We start from the raw sequence: 27,477 nt of genomic DNA on the forward strand, positions 1-27,477 counted from the left end.
GGCCAGGAGTTTAAGACCAGCCTGGCCAACATGGTGAAACCTCACTCTATTAAAAATACAAAAAATTAGCTGGGTGGGGCATGTCTGTAACTCCAGCTACTTGGGAGGCGGAGGCACAAGAATTGCAGGAGGCTGAGGCAGAAGAATTGCTTGAGCCTGGGAGGCAGAGGTTGCAGTGAGCCAGGACTGCACCACTGCACTTCAGCATGGGCAACACAGTGAGACTCTGTCTTAAAATAAATAAAAATAAGAAAACCTGCAATAAGAAGGGGTTGTAATTAACATTAGAAATGCTTCTTGGTAAAAGATACTTGCAAAGCATTTGTCTCCTTAAGTTGAACACACTGAAGTTTCCTATATAATCAATCACTCACCTATCTAAATTCTTATTTATACTTTTACCTTGTTTTAATAGTCTCCCTACTTCTGCAAAAATACTGTAACAGTAAAACTAAGTACAAACTTCAGAAGATCTAATGACAAAGCAATAGAGTTCCTAACTTTTAGTAGACTGAACAAACAAGTTTTACTATCTCCAAGCTCTTACCAATGTTTTCAGAGCTAACACTTGTTCCATGTCTTCTGTTAGACAGTTTGTGATAAATATTAATATGTAGACCACGTTCTGACTACAACCTTTTTATTTCAGAGGAACCACAGCTGATACAGGAATGGTAATAGAGAGAAAGTATGAATGTGCCAAAGCATTCAAGGATATAGTCGCCTAGCAAAGGGTGCCCTAAAATGTACTACACTATGGGATATACAGTAAAAGTTTATGTATCTGCAATATATATATATGTATATGTACACACACACATATACACACATATAGAGATATATATGTTGAGAGAAGACTAAATGCATATTATATAGGAAAGGAAAGATCAAATGTACCATAGAAGTTTCCAAGCTACCTTTATGCAGATGAAAAGGAATTCCCTTTTATGATAATGCAGCACCCAATTCATTAATTTGACAGAGACTTGACATTCTAGGGAATCTCATTTTAAGCTTTAATTTCTTTTATCTTCACCTTTCTCTGCAAATGGGTGTTAAAGATTAAATATTATTTTTTTCCTCTTTTATTGTTATATCATGTATCTGTCTTATAATAGCTGTGATGCAAAACAAATTCAAAAGAACTGGTATTCCTTAATAAATTGACAAAGCAAATAACTTTAATGTCAATTATGTATGTGTTCTCTGAATGAGTAAATTCCAGAGTCATTTCTCAAACTACAGAATCAAACAGGAAAATAATTCTGCTTCCTAAAACTACAAAATAGAACATACAGCAGAGCTCAAATTAAGGTTAATCATGTCTCCCCCAAATATAAAAACAAAAGGAGAAACAAAACCCTCAAAGTTTATAGACGACACTATGGCAAGACTACTCAAACATGAGATTTAAAAAAGAAGTCAATGAATGAGATTTTACTATAAAATATTTCCTATTGTTCAGGGCTAAACTCACAAATCACTTCTAAAAGTGATTTGTATTAAACTCACAAATCACTTCTAAATCAGTATTAAACTCACAAATCACTTCTAAAAAACAAATAATAAAAAAATCAAGGAAAACAAATTATAATCCTGTTCATTAATGAGATACTCACTGTTAGTTCATCTTCATCAGAATTGAAGAGATTATCAAGATCAGTATAAGAGACAGCCAGGTCTGAGTCATAAATCAAACTTGTTGATGGAGGACGGGCATGACTAGTAGGGCGTGGAGCATCTACAAAAGTCAATCAGAAAAATAAAATTAAAACTGCTACTACTATGCCTGTAATCCCAGCACTTTGGGAGGCCGAGGAGGGTGGATCATGAGATCAGGAGTTCAGGACCAGCCTGGTCAAGATGGTGAAACCCTGTCTCTACTAAAACTACAAAAATTAGCCGAGTGTGGTGGCAGGCGCATGCAATCCCAGCTACTCGGGAGGATGAATCGGAGAATTGCTTGAACCTGGGAGGCACAGGTCGCAGCGAGCCGAGATAGCGCCATTGCACTCCAGCCTGGGAGACAGAGTGAGACTCCATCTTAAAAAAAAAAACAAAAAACTGCTACTTCTGACCACATAAATACTATTCTTTTTAAATTAGACATTTAACTTTAAGGTCATAAGGGGATTATGCAACAAGAAATTGTACTTTATTGTTTAAAATCGAGAAAGTGTTTTTACAGAAAAAAAAGTTATAAATAAATGATTATATCTTTCCCAGGAAGCTCACTATAAGGTCAGGTAATCCATAAAATAGCTAAGTACTCTACATGAATAATTAATGCATCAAATAAAACTATAAATACTATTAGAAAAACAGAATTAAATACACATACACATACTTGTAATTTTTTTTTTCTTTTTTTTTTGAGACGGGGTCTCGCTGTGTCACCACCAGGCTGGAATGCAGTGGTGCAATCACACCTTACTACAGCCTTGACCTCTCGGGTTCCAGCAATCCTCCCACCCCAGTAGCTGAGACTATAGGCACGTGACCCTATGCCCAGTTAATTTTTTTTTTTCCTCGAGTTGGGGTTTCGCCATATTGCCCAGACTGGTCTTGAGCTCCTGGGCTCAAGCAATCTGCCCGCCTCTGTTTCCGAAGTGCTGGGATTACAGGTGTGAGCCACCTCACCTGGCCTGTATTTTTTCTATCTTTCTGAAATGTAAAGGAAGAACAGAACAATGATTAAGAGCTGACTCTTGGGCCAGACAGACTTTAATCTGAATCCCAGCTCCACCACTAACAGTATGACCCTCGACAAATTACTTAATGTCTCTGTGCCTCAATACCAAGAATAAAATGTAATAGAATGTCAGTAATGTGCTTTGCCCAGTGCTAGGTGCTTAAGTACTAGATAAATATTACTGCTTAGTTACCGTACTACAATTTTATTTTCCTACCCTCTCGCCCCATTTTAGGGTAACAAAAACATGATATCAATTACAATGAAAATTAAACTCCCAATATATTCCTGCACAAGAAAAACAATTTGATACATAACCTTCCAAATCATTCTCTGTCAAGTGACTTGAGACAGTCCTCGTTTTCAGAAAGATAAAAGTCACTTCCCCAGTGCCTCTGGTGCGTCAGTTCTAAAGATTCACTAGAGCTGTGCCTTTGAAATTTTAAGAGTAAGTAAAAATCATCTAGGATACTTATTAAAAACCAAGATTTTAAAGCTCCACCTTGGAGATACTCCAGAATGTAGTGTATGTTTCACATTTTGAGAAAGCTGAACTACAGGCACAAGAAGGGGCCTACATGTTTTCTATATCCCAGGGAACATCCTAGGATAGGTAAATAGGCCAAACAACCCAACTTGTTTCTGAGTTGTTTTTTTCTTTTTTTTAATGTATGTATTGTGAAATGGCTAAATCAAGCTACTGAACATATTCATTACCTTATATACAGGTACTTTTTTTTATGTTGAGAACACTTAAAACCTACTCTGAATTTTCAAATATACAATCTATTATTAACTGTAGTAACCACAATTTACAATCGATCTCTTGAACTTATTCCTCCCAACTGAAATTTTGTGTCCTCTGGCCATCCCCATTCCCCCACCCCCAGTCTCTGGTAATCACCACTTTTCTACTTCCATGAATCCAACTTTTTTTTTTTTTTTTGAGACAGAGTCTCGCTCTGTTGCCCAGGCTGGAGTGCAGTGGCGCAATCTCAGCCCACTACAACCTCTGTCTCCCAGATTCAAGCGATTCTTCTGCCTCAGCCTCCCGAGTAGCTGGGACTACAGGCGTGTGCCACCACGCCCGGCTAATTTTTTGTATTTTTAGTAGAGACAAGGTTTCACTGTGTTAGCCAGGATGGTCTCGATCTCCTGACCTCGTGATCCACCCACCTTGGCCTCCCAAAGTGCTGGGATTACAGGCATGAGCCACCACGCCCAGCCATATATTTTAATTTTTAAAATATTTAACATTTTACTGATTGATTGATTGATTGGAGATGGAGTTTCACTCTTGTCACCCAGGCTGGAGTGCAATGGAGCGATCTTGGCTCACTGCAACCTCCGACTCCTAGATTCAAGCAATTCTCCTGCCTCAGCCTCCCAAATAGATGGGATTACAGGTGCGTGCCATCACACCTAGCTAATTTTGTATTTTTAGTAGAAACGGGGTTTTGCCATGTTGACCAGGCTGGTCTCAAACTCCTGACCTCAGGTGATCTGCCCACCTTGGCCTCCCAAAGTGCTCGGATTACAGGCATGAACCACTGCGCCCGGCCTATTTATTTCTTTTACACAGATAGGGTCTCACTACGTTGGCCAAGGTGGTCTTGAACTCCTGGCCTCAAGCAATCCTCCTACTGTGGCCTCCCAAAGTACTGGGATTATAGGCATGGGCCATGACACCTGGCCTTGCAGCAGACTTTCAAATCAGGTAGTGTGAGTGATGCCACCAACTTTGTTCTTTTTGCTCAAGACTGCTTTGGCCATTCAGGGCCTTTTGTGACCCTATACACATTTTAGGATTGTTTTTTCTAATACTGTGAAAAGTGTCATTGGAATTTTGATAGGGATTGCTCTGAATCTGTTGATCACTCCGGCAAAGAATCCAAATTGTTGAATTTCCAAGCTACCTAGACCATTTGTTCATTGTTCAGATAGATTTTTTTCTTATTTTTGGTTATCCACAGACTGACCCTCTATTTATTCCAAATATTAAAACTTTGTCATCAAAAACGACACACCAGAAGATGACTTACTTTGCCCACATCAAAAGTTAAATGGATTTTGCTGTACACCATAGTGAATAACAACATATTGTATACTTGCAAACTGCTGAAAGTAGATTTTAAGTATTCTCACCCACACACACAAAAAAGGTATGTAAGGTAATGTATATGTTAAATAGCTTGATCTACCCATTCCACTATATATATACACACACATATATACACACACATATATATGTAAAATAATTCCAAGTGTTTGCTCACTGAAGACTTGACAGTACTTTCAAGCTTACAGTTGTGGGGTTACAATAGGAGACTAACAATTCTCCTCATACCAGTCTCCATTGTTTAAATTATAACTGAAAAATGATTTAGAATAAGATAAACTGTAACTGTGTTGTGACACAGAATATGAGTAAAATGTTTAAAAAAATGTAAATATATATTTATATATATATATTTTGGTGTGTGTGTGTGTATACATATAGGGTCTCACTGTATACACACACACACACACACACACGGCGCACTGTGTGTGTATATATATATATATATACACACTCCCCCCCAAACATCATGTTGTATACCATAAGTATATACAATTTTTACTTGTCAATTAAAAAAATTATTTTAAAAGTTAAATGGGTTTTGTAAATGAATTACTATACTATGTCTCTCTATTCCATTCACAAGGTGTTTAACTCAGACATATTCAACGTGGAGTCTTGACCACTGTGTCCCCAACACCCAAACAGTCCCTACACCTAAGTATTTGTTGAATTAGTGGCCTCAGAACAGCTCTCTTAACTTTTGTGTGTGGGAAGAAAATGACAACAAAATTCCAGTAAAGTTTAATTTAGAAATTGTGGTTTTAGATCTGAAGGATCTTAGGCAATGACCTTATCTCCACATTTTACAGGTGAAAACTTAAAAACATTTTACTCATATTTATTCTATGTCACAAAACAATCATAGTTCAGCTTATTCTAAATCATTTTTCAATTTTTATTTATTTATTTTTTGAGACAGAGTCTCACTCTGTCACCCAGGCTGCAGTGCAGTGGCACAATCTCGGCTCACTGCAACCTCTGCCTCTCGGGTTCAAGCGATTCTCCTGCCTCAGCATCCCAAGTAGCTGGGATTACAGGCACCTGGCACCACACATGCCTTATTTTTGTATTTTTAGTAGAGACGGGGTTTCACCTTGTTGGCCAGGCTGGTCGACCTCCTGACCTCAGGTGATCCACCTGCCTCGGCCTTACAGGTGTAAGCCATTGTGCCCAGCCCATCTTGGCTCACCACAACCTCCACTTCCTGGGTTCATGCGATTCTCCTGCCTCAGCCTCCCAAGTAGCTGGGACCACAGGCATGCACCACCACGCCCAGCTAATTTTTGTTTGTTTGTTTGAGACAGAGTCTTGCTCTGTCACCAGGCTGGAGTGCAGTGACATGATCTCGGCACACTGCAACCTCTGCCTCCCAGGTTCAAGCATTCTCCTGCCTCAGCCTCCAAGTAGTTGGAACTATAGGCACGTGCCTCCATGCCCAGCTAATTTTTGTATTTTTTTTAGTAGGGACAGGGTTTCACCATGTTGGCCAGGATGGTCTCGATCTCTTGACCTCGTGATCCACCTGCCATGGCCTCCCAAAGTGCTGAGATTACAGGTGTAAGCCACTGTGCCCGGCCTAATTTTTGTATTTTTTTTAGTAGGGATGGTGTTTCACCATGTTGGACAGGCTGGTCTTGAACTCCTGACCTCAAGTGATCCACCCACCTTGGCCTCCCAAAGTGCTGCGATTACGGGCATGAGCCATGGTGCCCAGATCCATTTTTCAATTATAATTTAAACAATGGAGACACATATGAAGAGAACTGATAGTCTTCTAATTGTAACCCCCATTGCTATAGGCTTGAAAGTAGTATCTTCAGAGAGCAAACACTTGGAGTTATGATGATGAAACACTCTGTCAACCAACTGGACATCGGTATCTTTCTCCTATTTTTTTCAAGTGTGTTTTTCCCGGAGAGTATTACTATAGCCTTGGCATAGTGTAACAATGGCCTTTTCTCAATCACTTTCCAGTCAACATGTGCCTTCATTCTTTTACTTCCTTTCACATAATTCCCAGTAGAAGGGTGTGAGAAATCTATTACATAAAACTAGTTTTTAATAGAAAACTATTTTTATATGTAAAAACAGGAAAGAGGTTGCAACAATTAAAAACACAAATTCTATCACCTGAACTTGCTTCTTCCAATAAAAGATAACCAATAATCCATCATTTAAGAAAGATTCCTTTCTATGAAACATAATGAATTATACAAAAAGGAATATTAGAAGTCCAACAATATCAGATCAGTCTGTAGTAACAATCCTGGAATGCAATATTTTGATTAGGAAATAAAGGTTTTACCTTGCTTGACAGAGGGACTAAATAATGACATAGCATCTTCTTCATGTGATAATACTGTTACACTAGATGTCCCATCTTCTACCTGCAAACAAATATTGCATATTAGGCTGAAATATGTAATTTACCAACAATAAAATCTACCAATTATTGAGGAGCTATGTGTCAGGCATCCAGCTAAGTGTTTAACATACATTATCACTGATTCTTACAGTTAACAAGTAAGTAGCATGCTTATTATTATTAATTTTTTTTTTAGATGGACTTTTGCTCTGTCACCAGGCTGGAGTACAGTGGCATGATCTTGGCTCACTGCAACCTCGGCCTCCTAGGTTCAAGCAATTCTCCTGCCTCAGCTTCCTGAGTAGCTAGGACTACAGACATGTGCCACCACGCCCAGCTAATTTTTGTATTTTTAGTAGAGGTGTGGTTTCACCACATTGGCCAGGATGGTCTCAATCTCTTGACCTTGTGATCCGCCCACCTCAGCCTCCCAAAGTGCTGGGATTATAAGTGTGAGCCACCACGCCTGGCCTGTGGTATGTTTATCTTATAGACAAAAGTAGAGACTCTAATGTGCCCCAGAAAATATGGCTGATAAGCAGTGAGAGCTGAAATTTTATCCTAAATCTGTAAAATTCCAAAGTCCATATTATTTTTTTTTCTTTTTTCTTTTCTTTTCTTTTTTTTTTGAGACAGAGTCTCACTCTGTCACCCAGGCTAGAGTGCAGTGGCATGATCTTGGCTCACTGCAACCTCCCCCTCCTGGGTTCAAGAGATTCTCCCGCCTCAGCCTCCAAAGTAGCTGAGATTACAGGCATGCACCACACCTGGCTAATTTTTGTATTTTTAGCAGAGACGGGGTTTCGCCATGTTGGCCAGGCTGATCTCACTCTCCTGACCTCAGGTGATCGATCTGCCCACCTCGGCCTCCCAAAGTGCTGGGATTACAGGCATGAGACACAGCGCCCAGACAGTTCACGTTCTTTCTATTATATCTGCGGCCTTCCCAGATACCACTACTTTCATACTTCCAAAAAGACAAAATTTCAAGTACCTGGCATATAGTAGGGCTAAGTAAAACTTTGTGAAACTAATTTTGTATTAAACATATTATTGGGGGCCAGTCATGGTGGCTCACGCCTGTAATCCCAGAACTTTGGGAGGCCGAGGCGGGCGGATCGCTTGAGGTCAGCAGTTCAAGACCAGCCTGACCAACATGGAGAAACCTTGTCTCTACTGAAAATACACAAACTTAGCCGAGCGTAGTGGTGCATGCCTGTAATTGAATCAGGGAGGCGAAGGTTGCAGTGAGCTAAGATCGTAACATTGCACTCCAGCCTGGGCAACAAGAGCGAAACTCCGTCTCAAAAAAAACAAACAAACAAACAAAAAAAAAAAAACAACAAAAAAACTCATACGTATTATTGGATCCTTTTCATAACTTTACAGATTTCAATTTTTTTTTTTTAGATGAGTACTGCTCTGTCACCAGGCTGACGTTCAGTGGCATGATCTCGGCTCACTGCAACCTCTGCCTCCTGGGTTCAGGCGATTCTCCTGCGTCAGCCTCCTGAGTAGCTGGGATTATAGGCGCCTGCCATCGCACCCAGCTAATTTTTGTAATTTTAGTAGAGATAGAGTTTCACCATCTTGGCCAGGCTGCTCTCGAACTCCAGACCTAGTGATCCACCCACCTCAGCCTCCCAAAGTGCTGGGATTACAAGCGTGGGCCACTGTGTCTGGCCAATTTTCATATTTTGTATTTAAGACATAATTCCTGTGTAGGAAAGTTATCTTAATCTTAACAAATTCTCATATATTTGATTTTTAAATTTTTAATCTGATAACTATATATCTTGCACTTCATTTTTACTTTTAGGTGCACTGTAAGTTCCTGAATCACATATTCAAAAATAGCACATATTTTTTAAACTCAGTGATATTCTATTGTATCTTTGAAAACTGGTAATTCACTTACAACATATTTTAAAATCACTGTCAAAATAGCCTACCTAAATGTCCTGATTTCAATTATGACAAAATTTAATATGCCCTTTATCCAACCCAGAAACTTTTAAACAACAAAATATTTTCATTATCAGAGGTCAGCTATAATTGGTACCATGTGCTTGATTTACCCATGCAAAAAATGCATTTTTCTTTTTTTTCTTTTTGAGACGGAGTCTCGCTCTGTCGCCCAAGCTGGAGTGCAGTGGCCTGATCTTGGCTAACTGCAACCTCTGCCTCCTGGGTTCAAGTGATTCTCCTGCCTCAGCCTCCTGAATAGCTGGGATTACAGGCGTACACCACCACACCCAGCTACTTTTTGTATTTTTATTAGAGACAGGGTTTCACCATGTTGGCCAAGCTGGTCTCGAACTCCTGACCTCGTGATCCGCCTGCCTCGGCCTCCCAAAGTGCTGGGATTACAGGCATGAGCCACCGCACCCGGCCAAAAATACGTTTTTCTAAATAAATGATTACTTTTTCTATTCTAAGACAAAAGAAGTGAGATAATTGTGGTACTAAGAGTGTTACTATATGCAGTGCTACAAAATCAACAGTGACCCTTTGGTGTACTGTGATTTCTCTTACCTTGTGTTTTTTTCCAGCTTCTCTCTCACTATTTTGTCTATCTTTTTTATCAGGAAAAAGGAATTCCTCATCTCCTTCAACAAATGCATATGGATCAATTTTAGGTTCTTGTTCTGCATCAGATGCTATTGCTGAAAGATACTGGTTTTTAATTTGATATTGCTGCACTAATTCATCAGAAACTTTTAAAGGTTTCTTACATTGCACCATTAACCTGCATAAAAAAATTAAAAAAAATTAATTATCCACATAAGCATTAAAAATTTCCAAAATGACGTTAAGTATCATAATGTTTTTAGAATTAAAGATTATCTAACCTGCAGTCCCTCATTTCACAAATGAGGAGGCATAAAAATACTAAATAATTCACTGAAGTCTAAAATTTAGCCATAGAGAAATGGGGCCAAAATCCAAGTTTCCTAACTATATGATCTTTCTACCAAAATATGTTGTCTTTGGGTACCATGGTTCTCAAGTCCTCAAGCACACTATTTTGTACAAATCCATTCCCTGAAAGGGGCTCTTAAATCTAAACTGCTCCAGTACAGTGACTCAAAGTGGGAGCTTTATAAAAGTGAGTAAGATACTTTTAAACAATTTAACAAGGAAAGTGGTTATGTATTTTTGTTTTTACTGCCATGAGTAGATATACTTTAAGTTTTAAATTTTTGACGGCCTGATTCGTGTTTCATGAAAATAGCATTATTCCTATTAATTCTGGCAAGATGTTTCACAATCGAAAGTGAAGTTTCAGTGCAAGTATCTGAGTTCTTTTCTAATCACATTGGCACATCAATTTTTAAGTTATTAGTCTTCTGGTTCAACACAGCGACTAAGAAATTGTTTCTCTTTATTCTCCTAAAATAACCAATAAAATGACAGGAGATGACAGAATAAAAGAGAGGACAACAATGAAGTTGGAAAGATGAGCTAGTGGAAACTGACAGACCACAGAAAGCTGAAATCTAAGGATAAAAGAGGGATGCCACAACAAGAAGTAAGCTGATCTATACCAAAGAACCCTGGAAAGCATCAGGAGTTTTTTCTCTCTGAAGACCCAACTGCTCGGTGAGTGTGAACACAGAATCATTAGCTTCTGGTTTGCGTAAGACATGTTTAGGCTCTCAAATTCCTATTCTCTCAGGTTTACAAAGCTAAGGTTCTCAGGTTGTCGTAACAGTAGCTAGCAGCCAAGCTTGTAGTCAGATCATGTCCAGAATCTTGCAATGACCATTTCACTCTGAGAAAAAAACCAAAGTCCTTATACCATCCTATGAAAACTTCCCATCATCTTGTTCTTCTCCTCTTCAACTTCATCTTTTACTATTCTAGTCCTCTCTTATACTGCTTCCAAGGGCTTCCTTTATGTTCCTCAATGGGTTCCAGACCCATTCCTGGCTATTTCTTTTATTGGGAGCATTCTCCTTCCAAATATCTGCATGGCTGACTCACTGACTTCCTTCAAGTCTTTGCTTAAATGTCACCTCTCTATGAGCCCATAACTACCTTATTTTAAATAGCAATATGCCCATGCCCACTTGCCTCAATAATAATCCCCCTTACCCTGCTCTATTTTCCTGCCTAGCATTTATCTTTTAACATATTACATAATTTATTGCGTTCATAGTTGACTATCACTCACACTAGAACATAAAAGCTCCACAAGGACAGGGGTCTAACCTTTGTTCACTAATTTAGCACAGATGCCTAGAGTACCTGGTACATAATGGGTGTCAATACTTACTAATGAATAAGTGAAATCTAAAAATCACAGACTGAGATGTTTTTGCATTAGTACTACTAAAATACACTATCTTGTACTTTGAAATAAACAATTTTTACACACTAGAAGGTACCAATGCCGCTGCTTATCTACTCTGAGTACTAAGACAAAAATTGTAAGATATGTAAGATCTGGTAGCAATGAAGGTATTTGCAGATTGTACATTCTTTGAGTGACAGGGAAATCTTATCTCATTCATCTATTCACTAATGCCTAGCACTAGCAGCACTTGATCTCTTACAAACTCAGGGCAAAGCAGGCCATCAAAACAAAAACTGATTTCTAAACATGCTATCAAATGCTCAAATACATATCATTATTATTCCAAATATGCCCCAGATTTATCGCAAAAACTAAAATCCCAAGCATACAAAAACTTTCTGCTGTGGGAACATAATGCTAGCACACTGTCATTGGGGATATGTTTTATAATTAATCACCAAAATAGTTCTGTTCTATAAACAGATGAGTATAGTTTTTTACCCCACCACATTAGACTCTAAATAACGGTTAGCTGAATTGTCTACCAAATATTCACTAATGCAAATCTTTTTAAAATAGTAATTCTAACTACTTTGATATGTACTTTTCTTATTTAATACTTAAAATAATATTTTAAGATAAGAAGCAAAGGGTATTATCCCTGACTTTGATGTGGAAATTATGTAAAATCAAGGGCTTTGCTAAGGTCACATAGTGGCAAAGTCAGAGATGAAAAGATTTTAAGTATTCATATTCAAATAACTATTCTTAGGGAAGAAAGTATAAGAAATCTCCCTTCCCCCAGCCTGAAAGAAACTACTACTCTCTGTAGAGACAAATAAAACAACTCTGTGTTTCATATTACGTTGTCCTCTGGCAGAAGTATAAAAACCTTCACACCGTTTACATAAGTAGTTGCTAGACTACTGTGCAGTAACATTATTAAAAAAACCAATTCTACTGCACAGGGCTCTATTAAAATAAAAATGAGTAAACCAAATGCATTACCTAAATATGACTTTTTGTTATTTTATTGAATCATTCTCACAGACATTAGCATGTGCAAAGAATTTAAATGTAGTCAATTTCAAGAATATCAAGACACAATAAATTTTAAAATATAAATTCATTTACATTATACATTCTATATTTAAAGCTGATAATAGAATTAAAAATTGTTACTTTTAAGAGATGCCAGATAAAAAACTCTAATTACCATATTGTCAACATCAATTATATAGTACACATACACTTTTAGAATACGAATAACCCTCTCCTTTCCTCAAACGAACTTTCACATACAGCCAAATAATTAACTACAGACACAGTTTCAATTAGACATAAAGCTAAATACAGACAAACTGCAAAAAGATCAGGTACAGCCATGAACAGGAAGTGCTGCAAGGCCCAAAGCATTATATTATTCATTAATTGCAACTCTTTCTTTTTACTATGACAATAACATACTATCCTGAAATGTACTCATATAGAATTTAACATAGCTTATGGTAGCATATGCTGTTATGCCTTTATTCAATAAAAATTCTTCCAGTTGAGGTAAGACAGTTTTTAAGGTTTGACAATTATAGAAGCAGATAAGCTATAGACGGAAAGTTAAGAAACAAATGAATGCAATAATGTCAAAATCTTCCCACCACTTTTTTTTTTTTTTTTTTTTTTTTGAGAAAAGGTCTTGCTGTCACCCAGGCTGGAGTGCAGTGGTGTGGTCTCAGCTCACTACAACCTCCACCTCCAGAGCTCAAAGTATCCTCCCTCTTTGGCCTCCTGAGTAGCTGGGACTACAGGTGTGTACCACCACACTTGGTTAGTTTTTTATTTGTTGTAGAGACAGGATCTCACTATATTGCCCAGGCTAGTCTTGAACTCCTGGGCTCAAGTGATCCTCCCATGTTTGCCTCCCAAAATGCTGGGATTACAGGTGTGAGCTACTGCGCCCAGCCTAAAATCTCCCACTTTTTAAATGGTACTTTTTTTTATCACCATTTCCTATATTCAGAATCAATCCCTAAACTGAGTCAAGGTCACCGTCAAAGGAAAGCTTTATTTGCATTAAAATAAAACAGCAAATATAGAAGACTTACTTAAAAGATTTAGAGTACAGAAAAATCAAAACAAGTTTATTTCATCACAGACTTCTTTCTGTGAATCAAAGGCATTCAGAACTACGTTTCAGAGCTCAAATAATGCATTCTATAACTATATACATACAAATCTGGTATATCACTAATACAACATAGGAGTTAATTCTATTGATGAACATCATGGTTAAGATATCCTGATATACTTTGGCTACAGAATACAACATGTAAAGAACTATGCTCAAATACAGTTCTTTCTTTGCTCAGATTTCCCTCTGAATCAGAATAACAGACTAAACAATAATAAATTCTTCTAAAACTAAGTGCTAAACCCATGAAAAAAGATGTAATGTTTCTTGCCATTTTGCTGTCTTTAAAATTTACATGGTTCTTAGCCTCTATTCTGAAATACATGCTATCATTAATTAATAGAGAAACTAAAAAGAATTAGAAACAAAAAAAGATATCTGCCACATGTATCTTATATATGGGTTATGCTATGTTCCACTCCAACCTCTCCTTCCCCACAAGTAAATTCTAACAAATTAGAGAAATTTTACTTTTACAAACACAGTCAATGAAAAGTTAAACATAAAATTGCTACACATGAAAGTCTAAGAATAAAAAAGGTACTCAGAAATGATAAATTCTATACGCTATACTAGTTAGGTAGCCATAACCATCTAAAACTGCTGATCAGAAAAATCAAGAGGGCTGGGTGCAGTGGCTCACACCTGTAATCCCAGCGCTTTGGGAGGCCAAGGTAGTAGCATCACCGGAGACCAGGAGTTCAAGACCAGCCTGGACAACATAGCGAGATCCTGTCTCTAAAAAAAAAAGTTTTTAATTAGCCAAGCAGTATTGTCACATGCCTGTAGTCTCAGCTTCTTGGGAAGCTAAGGAGGATGGATGGCTTGAGCTCAAGAGTTCAAGGCTGCAGTGAGCCATGATCATGCCACTGCACCGTAGCCTGGGTAACAGAGCAAGATCCTCTCTCATAAAAAGAAAAAATAAAAATCAAGAGTATTAATTTCTTTCACTAACCCACTATTATGAAAGGACAGTGCCACCTTTCAATAGCAATCAATGGAAACATTTATTTATACCGAACAGAAAATGGAGTTTCACTTAACATAAATAAAACAAAGCTCTGAATTTCTCCTACTGTAATTTTCTATGAAGTCACATACCTGTAAAAGTTCCACTATTATAAATCCACTAGTTCTGTTTGTACTGATGCATTCTTGTCCTTCTGCATTGTGTATCTACTCTAACTGGGTTATTAACAGTCCCCTCTATTAAGTTTCAAACATGATCCCAACTGCCTGATGGAATCTCTCAGCAGGCACTTTAAACTGCATTCACATGTTTACGATGTACTCACATTACATGTATGTAGCTAAAGTCACGTAGTACAAAAAGATGAAAAGCCTAAGTATCTCAATCTCTCTCCTTCAAGATAACAAGTACTATTTCTATCATCTAATTAAGGTGGAAAAAGACCTAGGTATATGCCAGTATATATGTATGCACATATGTACTTTGTTCCTCATCTACATACAGAGCTTCTCATATCAGCCTATACAGATTTCCTTTGCTTATTTAAGTGCCCAGGATGGAGTGCAGTGGCGTGGTCTTGGCTCACTGCAACCTCTGGCTCCCAGGTTTAAGCGATTCTCCTACCTCAGCCTCCCGAGTAGCTGGGATTACAGGCACCTGCCACCACGCCCATCTAATTTTTTGCATTTTTAGTAGAGACGGGGTTTCACCATGTTGGCCAAGCTGGTCTCAAACTCCTGACCTTGTGATCCACCCACCTCGGCCTCCCAAAGTGCTGGGATTACAGGCGTGAGCCACCACGCCCAGCCTAGGTATATCAATAGTTATTCCAAGGTACTTCTATACTTAGACATGCTACTTTAAAAAAATCAGAAAAATTAAGTTTGGTAAGATTTAGCCTAAAGTGGGTAAAAACAATGGTACAGACGCAATGGTACAGACACCTTCAAACCTATTCTTTCTCATCTTTCCACCTCATGAACTAAATATGCTTGGCCTTAAACTCTCCTGTTATTCTCCTACTTTACTATTCAACTGGCTGCACAGTTCTTCAAAATATATTCCACAGCATCTATAACATTCACATATCCCTGCTACTTCTAATTTCCTAGTGTCGGCCTCACATCACTTTCTATATGAGTTGTTCAAACATGTCCAAACTGATCTCCTTTCACACAGACGTATCTTTTCATTTCAAGCAACCTTTCAATAACATTACTTGGTGAGTTTTTCCAAAATCATTATTTTCTAAAACTTGTCATTTTATCTCACTCAATACTTGCAATAGTCCTTCCATCATCTCAAGGATAATATATAAACTTGTGAATACTATTCTGCTATTCCATTCCATAGTCCTACGCTTTTCAGGTCTCATTTCTCATCATGACACACCAAACTACTAAGGAGCACCCCTATAATATAACCATACCAAACTACATAAAGCTTCTGGATCTTCATAAATGGAATTAAATTATTCCCCACTCTGTGTCTGTACTATATTTTATTTATACCTCTATCAGATAATATGCTATTTTCCATTAGACTACAATTTCGTTTACGGTCAAGAGTAAATTTGTTTTATACGCTAACAGTGCCCCACAGCATCCTGCATTAGAGAAACTTCAGTATTATTGAAACTGATTTAAAAAATACGTTTTAAGAATATGAATTTAAAAAGAAAGATAATATTCCTAAGAGATACAAAATGCAGAAGACTTGCAACAGCCCTGTAATTTTTATTAAAATTAACTGCTAAACATTTAAACGCACTTTCAAAACTCAAAGAATGGAAAAATAATAATAGATATTTACAATGACTAGGTGACAGAAATTCACCAATTTACTAATATAAACAAACCACGCTTCTGAATGAATTACTCTATGACTAAAAAGGTGTTCGATCATACTACATCTTTAAAATTATAAGTGCTTCCAGGAAGAATTTAAGAAGGTTGTTTAAATGCCATCAAGAGGGCTGGGCACGGTGACTTACTCCTGTAATCCCAGCACTTTAGGAGACTGAGGCGGGCGGATCACCTGAGGTCAGGAGTTTGAGACCAGCCTGGCCAACATGGCGAAACCTGTCTCTACTGAAATACAAAAATTAGCCGGGTGTGGTGGCACACGCCTGTAATCCCAGCTACTCGGGAGGCCAAGGCAGGAGAATCACTTGAACCTGGGAGGCGGAGGTTGCAGTGAGCCGAGATTGCGCCATTGCACTCCAGCCTGGGCAACAAGAGCGAAACTCCATCTCAAAAAAAAAAAAAAAAAAAAAAAAAAAGCCCATCAAAAGAGAATAACAGTAATTCATGGAATTTATTTTAATGACAGGGAACATCATCTAACTTTCTCAATTGGCTGTACCACTTTCTACAAGGAGATGACTATTATTTTGATCCTTGTCACATCATATCTCAAGCAATATTAACAGCAGGTAATAAATTATCCAGTTATTCCAACAAAATCCTTTTCACTATGGGAAAAAAAAGCATTTTTGTTTCAGCATAATAAAAGACCACGTCAAGTATCTCACTCTAGTTTGGAGTGACTAAAATAGTATGGAGAATCTCCCCAAGGAAGTCCATCATTAAACATGCTGATCTTTCTAATAACTATTACTTTAGAGTTCAATTTTCTGTTACAAGTTATTCATTATATTAAAGTACCTTAACACTTTTAACACTTTGAGCTGGATAATTTTTTGTTATGGGAGATTATCCTGCGCACTGTAAGATATTTAGCAGCATCTCTAATTTCTACCTACTAGGTGCCAGTAGCACACCCCAAGTTGATAACCAAAAATGTCTCTGGACATTGGCAAATGTTACCTGGGGATGGGGCTGGAGGGATATAAAATTGTCCCAGTTGGGAAATACTACACAGAACAATAATTCCAGGAAAAGGACAGAATCATCCAGATGATTATTTTTAAAAGCAAACTTTTAATCTACCAACTATAGAACAATTATATTCCATAAATGCTTCTTAGTTAACATAGCAGCTAAGCCTTTGATGGTTCACCTTCTGGATATTTACCGTATCAACTAATCTATTATCATACAACAAAAACAAGGCTTATATCTAAAAGCGAATTGTGGCCAGCGGCAGTGCCTCACACCTGTAATCCCAGCACTCTGTGAGGCTGCAGCGGGTGGATCACCTGAGGTCAGGAGTTCGAGACCAGCCTGACCAACATGGTGACACCTCGTCTCTACTAAATACAAAAAATTAGTCGGGCGTGATGGTGCATGCCTGTAATCCCAGCTACTTGGGAGGGTGAGGCAGGAGAATTGCTTGAACCCAGGAGGCAGAGGTTGCAGTGAGCCAAGATTGTGCCATTGCACTCCAGCCTGAGCAACAAAAGCAAAACTCAAAAAAAAAAAAAAAAAAAAAAAAGCAAAAAGTGAACTGTGACATGATACACATTTCAGTAATTAGTATAACCAAAACAATACTCACATAAGACATATAATTAAAATTAAAACTCTTTCATTCAATCTTTTTTTTTCCTTGTCTATAAGGCAGAAAAAAAGGGTGACAAGGAATAGGCAAAGCATGTTATTTCCTTAACTTACATAATTATAATCCAGTACCACTCTACCCTGCATGCTACTTTTCTACACTATGCTTCCTCCTTCTCATTCTTATTCAGTGAGAAAAATGTCAAATAATTTTAGAACAGATTTTAAGGTTAAACTGTATTAACTTCTAAGAGACCTTCATTTTACTTATAGTCATGTACACAAGCAACCAATACACTTATTTAAAGTTATGGCTAGAATTAACAGATCTTATGAATACAACGAGCCCACAAAAACTCACTATTAAAGTTTTTAAAACCAAAAAAATTCATACCACCACATTTTTACACGCATTAAATAAGAAAATATAACCCGGAAAGAAAACAAGTTTTAAAATAGTATTTTAGGGCCACATTGTCATTTCATTCACCCAAACATTTGCTGAATCTCTATTGTGTACCTAGAATTGTTCTAAGGGGGTGTGTGTGTTTATGCTAGAAGAATACAGCAGTAAACAAGAGTCCTTGCCCTCATAGAGCTTACATTCTAATAGGGAAAAGACCATTAGCAAATACATAATATAATTTCAGATATATGCTAAGAAGAAATTAAAAGCAGTGTACAGGATAGGCAGTGATTTGGGAGAGAAAGACCACAGTTTAGATAAAATGGTCCGGAAAATCTTCCTTGAGAAGATAACTTTTGAGCAGCACTGAATGATAAGAAGGGATAAGCAGTTCACTCTCTTTATAATCCAATTCTAAAAGGCCATGAGGAATGAGCTTGGCTTTTTGAATAATTTATCAAGGATGCTGGTGTAGCTAAATCAGGAGACAAGTAGGATACCAGTAGGTAACATGGGTGAAGAACTAGGGAGGCAAGAGACTGCATACAATCTTACAGATCAGGAGAAAGGGTATGGATTTTACTCTAAGTGTAAAGGGAAACTATGGGAGAGATTTAAGCAAATTAGTAAGACAATATTTTACTTGCAATGATTACCCTCACTGCTGTGTAGAGAATACATGTAGAATAGAAACAAAGAGACTAGTAATCTCAGGCAAGAGCTGAGGCTGGCTTAGACTTATATTACATTTAGCAAGAATAAGATTAAGATCTTTTAAGGCTTGTTTCTAAGACAACATTTACTTTTTTGTTTTTTTTTTTTTTTGAGATGGAGTCTCGCTCTGTCGCCCAGGCTGGAGTGCAGTGGCGCGATCTCTACTCACTGTAACTTCCGCCTCCTGGTTCAAGCGATTCTCCTATCTTAGCCTCCGAGTATCTGGGATTACAGGCGCACGCCACCACACCCAGCTAATTTTTGTATTTTTAGTACAGACAGGGTTTCACCATGTTGGCCAGGCTGGTCCGGAACTCCTGACTTCAGGTGATCCACCCTCATGGCCTCCCAAAGTGCTGGGATTACAGGCGTGACCCACCACGCCCAGCCCTAAGATATCATTTACTTTCAAGAGACCTGCTGACTATTAAATAAGCTCACTGTCTTCCATAATCCCTAAGAGTATACTGATATCTCTTAATTAACAATCCAGATTAATTTTAATTAAAAATAAAATCACAGATGGGCACAGTGGCTCGTGTCCGTAATCCCAGCACTTTGGGAGGCTGACACGGACTGATCACTTGAGGTCAGGAGTTCAAGACCAGCCTCGCCAACATGGTGAAACCTGATCTCTACTAAAAATACAAAAATTATCTGGTCGTGGTGGCGCATGCCTGTAATTCCAGCTATTCTGGAGGTTGAGGCACAAGAATCGCATGAACCTGGGAGGTGGAAGTTGCAGTGAGCCAAGATTGCGCCAATGCGCTCCAGCCTGGGTGACACAGTAAGACTCTATCTCAAAATAAAGTAAAGTAAAAGTAAAAGTAAAAGTGAAGTAAAGTAAAGTAAAAAGTAAAGTAAAATAAAACAAAATCATACTAAAATACTTTTAGATTCAAAGGGCCAGATGAAGCACAAGACTTACGTGCTAAAATGACAATAAAAGCATTTTAATTTACTATTATTTTTTAAGAGACAGGGTCTCACTGCTGCCCAGGCTGGAGTACAGTGGCCATTCACAGGTGCAATCCCACCACTATCAGCATAGGAGTTTTGACCTGCTCCATTTCCATCCTAGGCTGGTTCAACCGTCCTCAGGCAACCTGGAGGTCACCATACTGATGCTGAACTTGATGCAGACACTTAATCGGCATAGTGCACAGCAGCCCGGAACTCCTGGGATCAAGCAATCCTCCTGACACAACCAGAGCACTCAGCTAGGTATTTTAAAAGAGAATAAATCTCTAATAGTAGGAAAAATGAGAGAGAGGCTATAAATGGACCAGATGTTTCACTAAGTCTCAGGGAAGCTCAAAATAAGATAAAATACAGCAGAAAAAGTTCACTGCCTAGAATATGCAAAAGAAGGGATTATAGCCCAACTACATAAACAACAGGAGAGTCTAACTGCCTGGAAAAGTCAGAAAAAATCTGGACTTAAATCTCTAGACAGAAATGAGAAAAAGGGGTTACTTTGGTCACACTGCCTATGGGGGTAGCCCTGTTCTGCGAGGAGCAGTAAAAAAAAAAAAAAAAAAAAAAAAAAAAGGAGGGAAAAAGAAAAAGGAGAAGGGGGGACAGGAAGCAGAAGAAAAACAAAAATGAGAAAAAGAGCTGAAAATGGGGCAACAAGAAAGGTTCCTTTTTAAGGAAAATGAATAAACTACCTGTCAAAAAAAGTATAACATCCTCTTCATTCTGGAATTTTAGGAATGGCTGCCTTCCCTTCCAAAAATTCCCCATCCAGTTATCATAAAGCGAATTATCTGACACCTATACACATTACATACTGAAATATTTATTGAATGAGCAAGGCCCACCAGTCAACAAGCTCTACCTATATACAACATTTCCAATCAGCCTATCTATTCTCTCACATTAAAATACATCTAGACAGGCCAGGTGTGGTGGCTCATGCCTGTAATCCCAGCACTTTGGGAGGCCGAGGCCCGTGGATCACTTGAGGTAAGGAGTTCAAGACCAGCCTGGCCAACATGGTGAAACCCCGTCTCTATTAAAAATACAAAAATTAGCCGGGCATGGTGGCACGCACTTGTAGTCCCAGCTACTTGGGAGGCTGAGGCAGGAGAATCGCTTGAACCTGGGAGGTGGAGGTTGCAGTAAGCCGAGATCACACCATTGCACTCCAGCCCAGGGGACAGAATGAGACTCCATCTCAAAAAAATAAAATTAAAATAATAATAACGATCAGGTCGGGCGTGGTGGCTCATGCCTGTAATCCCAGCACTTTTGGAGGTCAAGGTAGGCAGATCATAAGGTCAGGACATCAAGACCATTCTGGCTAACAAGGTAAAACCCCCATCTCTGCTAAAAATACAAAAAATCAGCCAGGCGTGGTGGCACGTTCCTGTAGTCCCAGCTCCTCGGGAGGCTGAGGCAGGAGGGTTGCTTGGACCTGGGAGGCGGAGGTTGCAGTGAGCCGAGATAGCGCCACTGCACTCCAGCCTGGGCGAGAGAGCAAGACTCCATCTCAAAAACAACAACAACAAAAAACAAAAAACAACCAGAAGTACAACAAGAAGAATCCGAGTAAAGAACAAGATCAAAATAAAGTAATTCTAGAGAACAATAAAATCACAGATCAAACAAAGGAATGTTACTTAAAAAAAAATCAGTTGAGAATGTTTTTAAAACATGAGAAACAAAATTCAGAATTCAAGAAAGTTGAGAATCCCCTGAGAAAACAGAGTACCATCTGAATCATGGAAGTTTTAAAAAGAATTTTTTAGGAGATGGTATTATCTAAGAAATAGAGAATTTCCAAACGGCAGAACAAGGGCCTTCAAACTGAGTTAGACCTTGGCCGGGCGTGGTGGCTCACGCCTGTAATCCCAGCACTTTGGGAAGCCGAGGCAGGTGGATCATGAGGTCAGGAAATCGAGACTATTTTGGCCAACACGGTGAAACCCCGTCTCTGCTAATCACGCCTGTAATCCCAGCACTTTGGAAGGCCAAGGCAGGCACATCACGAGGTCAGGAGATCGAGACCACGGTGAAACCCCGTCTCTACTAAAAATACAAAAAATTAGCTGGGCGTGGTGGCGGGCGCCTCTAGTCCCAGCTACTCGGGAGGCTGAGGCAGGAAAATGGCGTGAACCCGGGAGGCGCAGCTTGCAGTGAGCCGAGATCGCACCACTTCACTCCAGCCTGGGTGAGAGAACGAGACTACGTCTCAAAAAATAAAAAATATAAAAAATTAGCAGAGCGTGCTGGTGCGCACCTATAGTCCCAGCTACTCGGGAGGCTGAGGCAGGAAAATGGCGTGAACCCGGAAGGTAGAGCTTGCAGTGAGCCGAGATCATGCCACTGTACTCCAGCCTGGACGAAAGAGTGAGACTGTCTCAAAAAAAAAAAAAAAAAAGGCCGGGCACAGTGGCTCATGCCTGTAATCCCAGCACTTTGCGAGGCCGAGACGGGTGGATCATGAGGTCAGGAGATTGAGACCATCTTGGCTCAAACGGTGAAACCCCGTCTCTACTAAAAAATATAAAAAATTAGCTAGGCGTGGTGGCGGGCACCTGTAATCCCAGCTACTCAGGAGGCTGAGGCAGGAGAACTGCGTGAACCTGGAAGCAGAGCTTGCAGTGAGCCGAGATCGCGCCACTGCACTCCATCCTGGGCAACAGAGCAAGACTCCGTCTCAAAAAAAAAAAAAAAAAAAATTGAGTTAGCCTTTCAAGTGCCCAGCACAAGGACTGGAAAAAAGATCATTATACCTGCTACACATATTCTTGTGACATTTCCAAAGCTAAGAGAAGACTTTAAAAGCCTCACAGAAGAGATCACGTTTTTTTAAATGAGCAAGAATGAAACTCATTATTACACATTTCATCTGAAGATACCAGAAGACAGTAAAGCAATGCCTATGCGTTCAAGGGGGAAATGATTTTCAATTATGAAACCAACATGTAGCCAAATTATCAATCCAAGCATGAGGGCAAAAAAATCAGGTCATTTTCAGAAATATAAGGATGCCAAATTTATCTCCTACTCTTCCCCTCCGCCCCCTCCCCCCGAGGGAGCTAAAGATATTCACCAAGAAAATAAAGGCAAAACCAAAAAGAATCCACTAGTTATAAAAAATTGTGGTATTAACTTGAGTCTAATCAAAATGAAATCCTAGAGAGGTGAAAACAAGTCTAGAAAGCAACTGGTTCACATTATAACAGAAATAAGAAAGTATTAAACTCCATATAATAGTTATATTATCTGGAGCAATCTGATGTTGAGAAAAAAAGCTACATTAAAAAATAAACATAAATCGATAATGAAAATGTGACATTTTAAGCAAATAAAGTCTAAGACATTATTTAACCTATTAGTAGCATTTAAGCAATAAGAAATGAATTCACTGAAAAAAAAGGTAATTCACTGACAATGATCTGATAAAGAAGGAATCGTAATCTTTGTACATTCCTTGGCCTTGTACTAATAAATAGGTAGACAGTTCTATTGAGCATAATGGTATTTTATTGGTTGATTTTCACCTTTTAGAAAAATTTATATGTAAAAGGCTTATTAAGATAGACTATAAATGTATTTATAACAACATAGAAAGTCAAGGGATACCTGGAAAAAAGCCTTCTTCTGCCCAAAGTATAACATTAATACAATGGACAAAGAAGACAAACCACCGATGGAGGAAGAAACCTATAGCACATAAAACTAATGCAGGATTAATACCCAGAACATGCAAATAATACATCAGAAAAAAAAAGAAAAATGGACTAAAAAATATGATGACTAGGCAAGTCAGAGAAGAGGAAACCTAAATACCCCCAAAACATTTTAAATGATGCTCAATCTCACTAGACATCTGGAAGACACATATTTAGACAATGAGATGACATTTTGTGTGCTGTAGATTAGTGAAATTAAATCTCATAATACCAACTATAGAGGAAAATATAGTGCAACAGCCATTCTCATACACTGCTGGTTCATGAAGGTTTAAACTATATAACAGTTGGCTGGGCGCGGTGGCTCACGCCTGTAATCCCAGCACTTTGGGAGGCCGAGGGAGGCAGATCACGAGGTCAGGAGATTGAGACCATCCTGGCTAACACGGTGAAACCCCGACTCTACTAAAAATGCAAAAAAAAATAGCTGGGCGTGGTGGCAGGCGCTTGTAGTCCCAGCCACTCGGTAGGCTGAGGCAGGAGAATGGCGTGAGCCCGGGAGGCGGAGCTTGCAGTGAGCCGAGATCGCGCCACTGCACTCCATCCTGGGTGACAGAGCAAGACTCCATCTCAAAAAAAAAAAAAAAGAAAAAAAAAAAAAACTATATAACAGTCGTTGAACTGCAACTGGGCAACAACCCTTAATGTTGAAAATGGACATAGCCATGTTGAAAATGGCTTTTAGATGTTATTTCCTAAAGAAATTCTTATACAAGTAAACAAGGAAATGTATATCAAACAAAATGGAAAATGTTAGGGTGAAAAATAGAAAATAACCAACATATCCATCTTTAAGAGTTTAGATATTTACCATATATTCATAAGGAAATACCATAAAGCAATTAAAATGAATAACTAGAGCTACATGTATAAAAACATGTACTGAAATAATAAGTACCAAATTCAGGCCCGGTGCAGTGGCTCATGCCTGTAATCCCAACACTTCAAGAGGCTGAGGTGGGTGGATCACTTGAGGTCGGGAGTTCGAGACCAGCCTAGCCAACATGGTGAAACCCCATCTCTACTAAAAATACAAAAATTAGCTGGGTGTGGTGGTGCACACCTGTAATCCCAGCTACTCAGGAGGCTGAGGCAGGAGGATTGCTTGAACCTGGAGGCGGAAGTTTCAGTGGGCCTAGATTGTGCCTCTACACTCTAGCCTGGGCGACAGAGACTCTGTCTCAAAAAAAAAAAAAAAAAAAAAAAAAAAAAAAGGTACCAAATTCAGGACAGTGGAAGGAAGACTTGAAGAAGAAAAACAGTACATGGGAATTCTAACTGTATGTAAAATCCTTAAGTTGGCTGATGTACAAGTGTTTACATATTATTTTCTCCACTTTTGTGGCTAAAGCTATTTCATAATAAAGAAGTTCCCTGAGGAAAAAACACAGTAAAGGAATAATGCAGTTAATACTCAATGAATTTATTCTTGTAAATCCTACCTTGAATCCAATACTGAGTCCTAGTATTAAGAACTTGCATCACTTCCACCCTTAAATGATAATGGTGACTATTAAAAAAAATACATACTCTGTAACTGATGTTACACTTTCCTGTCCAAAAGGTCCAACTGGATCATCCTTGAATTTATCACTTGGAAGTTGAGGTGGTAAAAACTCTACATCTTTTTTCTTTGGGACCTTGTAATACTTCCAGGCTATATTGGCTTCATCTTCTTCCAAGTTTACTGCTGTACCAACATATACTGTAGGTTCTACAGCTTCCTGATATTGAGGTGGGAAAGACTGGGACAAACTGTCTATCCTATCTTCCATTGGTTTAGAAGGAACCAAGGGATCTGGTGTTGGCATTTGATAAAAATGTTGACTCTGAGGAGTTGAAGGTGTTTTAGTCACTCCTTCATCAACCACATCACAAGGGTGAGGACTAAGTGGGGGTGGTTGAGGTGAATTTGCCATTTCGGTGCCATGCATCTGAGGAGTCTTTGCTACATCATTAGTTCGGATATTTGAAAATCTCACTTGACTGTCTGGAGCAGAGATCACAAGTCTTTGGTTGGCTGAATCTGCGTCCATGCCAACATCATCACTAACAGACACACGATGGTGAAAAGGAGTCAAGGGGCGTTTCTGTGGCTTTTCACTCTTTTCTTGCTTCTCATTGGTCTTGTGCTTAGGAAGTATTTGTTGTTGCTGACCTAAAGATGGTGCCTGTCCTTGTTGTCCAGCATTTCTTGACTTGAGATTTTTGTGCCTGAAAAGTTAAAATGAAGGTTTCATATTTACAGTATCACTATTATGGCAAAGCATAATACCAGTTAATAGTATTAAACACTTCAGTTATCATTTGTTTTTCACATAATACTAAAAGTAAAATAATCTGAATTTGAAAGGGGAAAAAATACTTTGCTCGTGAGCTAAATAAGGGTATGCAGAAAGATTCATAAAAGCCAGTTATCTCATGCTCATTTAATAGCCATGTGATCAGATAGCCAAAGATTATGTCTTATATGATTTAAATATTTTAATATCTAATTTAAATATAGAGGTAAGATTCTAGTTAAGGTTAAAAGGTATAACAAGGCTTGAAATTTACTCATTTCTAAACGTACCTGATATTTCCTGTTAGTAATTATTATAAATTAATGGCTTGGCTAAGCTTAGTCATCACCTACAATCCTACAGCAACTGGCCAGAAAGCGTATTCTACTCTACTGAATAGAAGTTACATCAGTCTGGAAAGTGCTAGAATTGACTGATTGATGGACCTCACACCATACCTACCTTCTCCAAATACTTAGCACTACAAAAAGAATAAGCTGACTAGAAAAGGGAAAGAAAATGCCTAAAATAATTTCTTCCTCATAATTTGAAGCAATTCTAAAATGAAGAACTTAAATGATACACTTTTTAAAAATCAAATAATTTTGTTAAGTTTAAGATTTCTAGGCTGGGCGCAGTGGCTGACACCTGTAATTCCAGCACTTTGGGAGGCTGAGGTGGGCGAATCACCTGATGTCAGGAGTTCGAGACCAGCTTGGCCAACATGGTAAAACCCCGTCCTTACAAAAAATAAAAAATTAGCCAGGTGTGGTGGCACGCGCCTGTAGTCCCAGCTACTCGGGAGGCTGAGGCACGAGAATAGCTTGAACCCAGGAGGCGGAGGTTGTAGTGAGCTGAGATCATGCCACTGCACTCCAGCCTGGGTGACAGAGCAAGACTCCGTCTCAAAAAAAAAAAAAAAGATTTCTTTCAGTGCACATTGAGATTTCCAAACTCAATGAGATATATATATACACATAACATTATTTTACACTAAGAAACTTTTTTATTTTTGAGAGGGAGTTTCGCTCTTGTTGCCCAGGCTGGAGTGCAATGGCGTAATCTCAGCTCACCGCAACCTCCGCCTCCCAGGTTCAAGCGATTCTCCTGCCTCAGCCTCCCCAGTAGATGGGATTACAGGCATGTGTCACCACGCCCAGCTAATTTTGCTGGAAACACATTCAGTTTCTCCATGTTGGTCAGGCTGGTCTTGAACTCCCGACCTCAGGAGATCCGCCTGCCTCGGCCTCCCAAAGTGCTGGGATTACAGGCAT

General features: G+C 38.8%; 1 protein-coding gene across 2 annotated transcripts in view; it reads right to left on the reverse strand.

Annotated features, from left to right (window-relative positions):
- The window catches only part of MED13 (mediator complex subunit 13), a 127,688-nt gene that overhangs the window by 42,242 nt on the left and 57,969 nt on the right, over positions 1–27,477 (reverse strand). For both annotated transcript variants that reach the window (XM_055256719.2, XM_055256718.2), the window contains exons 9-12: positions 25,452–26,135; positions 9,715–9,928; positions 7,120–7,201; positions 1,620–1,741 (exon numbers count right to left, since the gene is read on the reverse strand). In XM_055256719.2, the coding sequence (XP_055112694.2) occupies positions 1,620–1,741; positions 7,120–7,201; positions 9,715–9,928; positions 25,452–26,135 (1,102 nt within the window). The remainder of the gene's footprint in view (positions 1–1,619; positions 1,742–7,119; positions 7,202–9,714; positions 9,929–25,451; positions 26,136–27,477) is intronic.

The sequence above is a fragment of the Symphalangus syndactylus genome, chromosome 20 (genome assembly GCF_028878055.3).
Source record: "Symphalangus syndactylus isolate Jambi chromosome 20, NHGRI_mSymSyn1-v2.1_pri, whole genome shotgun sequence".
Lineage (NCBI taxonomy): Eukaryota > Metazoa > Chordata > Mammalia > Primates > Hylobatidae > Symphalangus > Symphalangus syndactylus.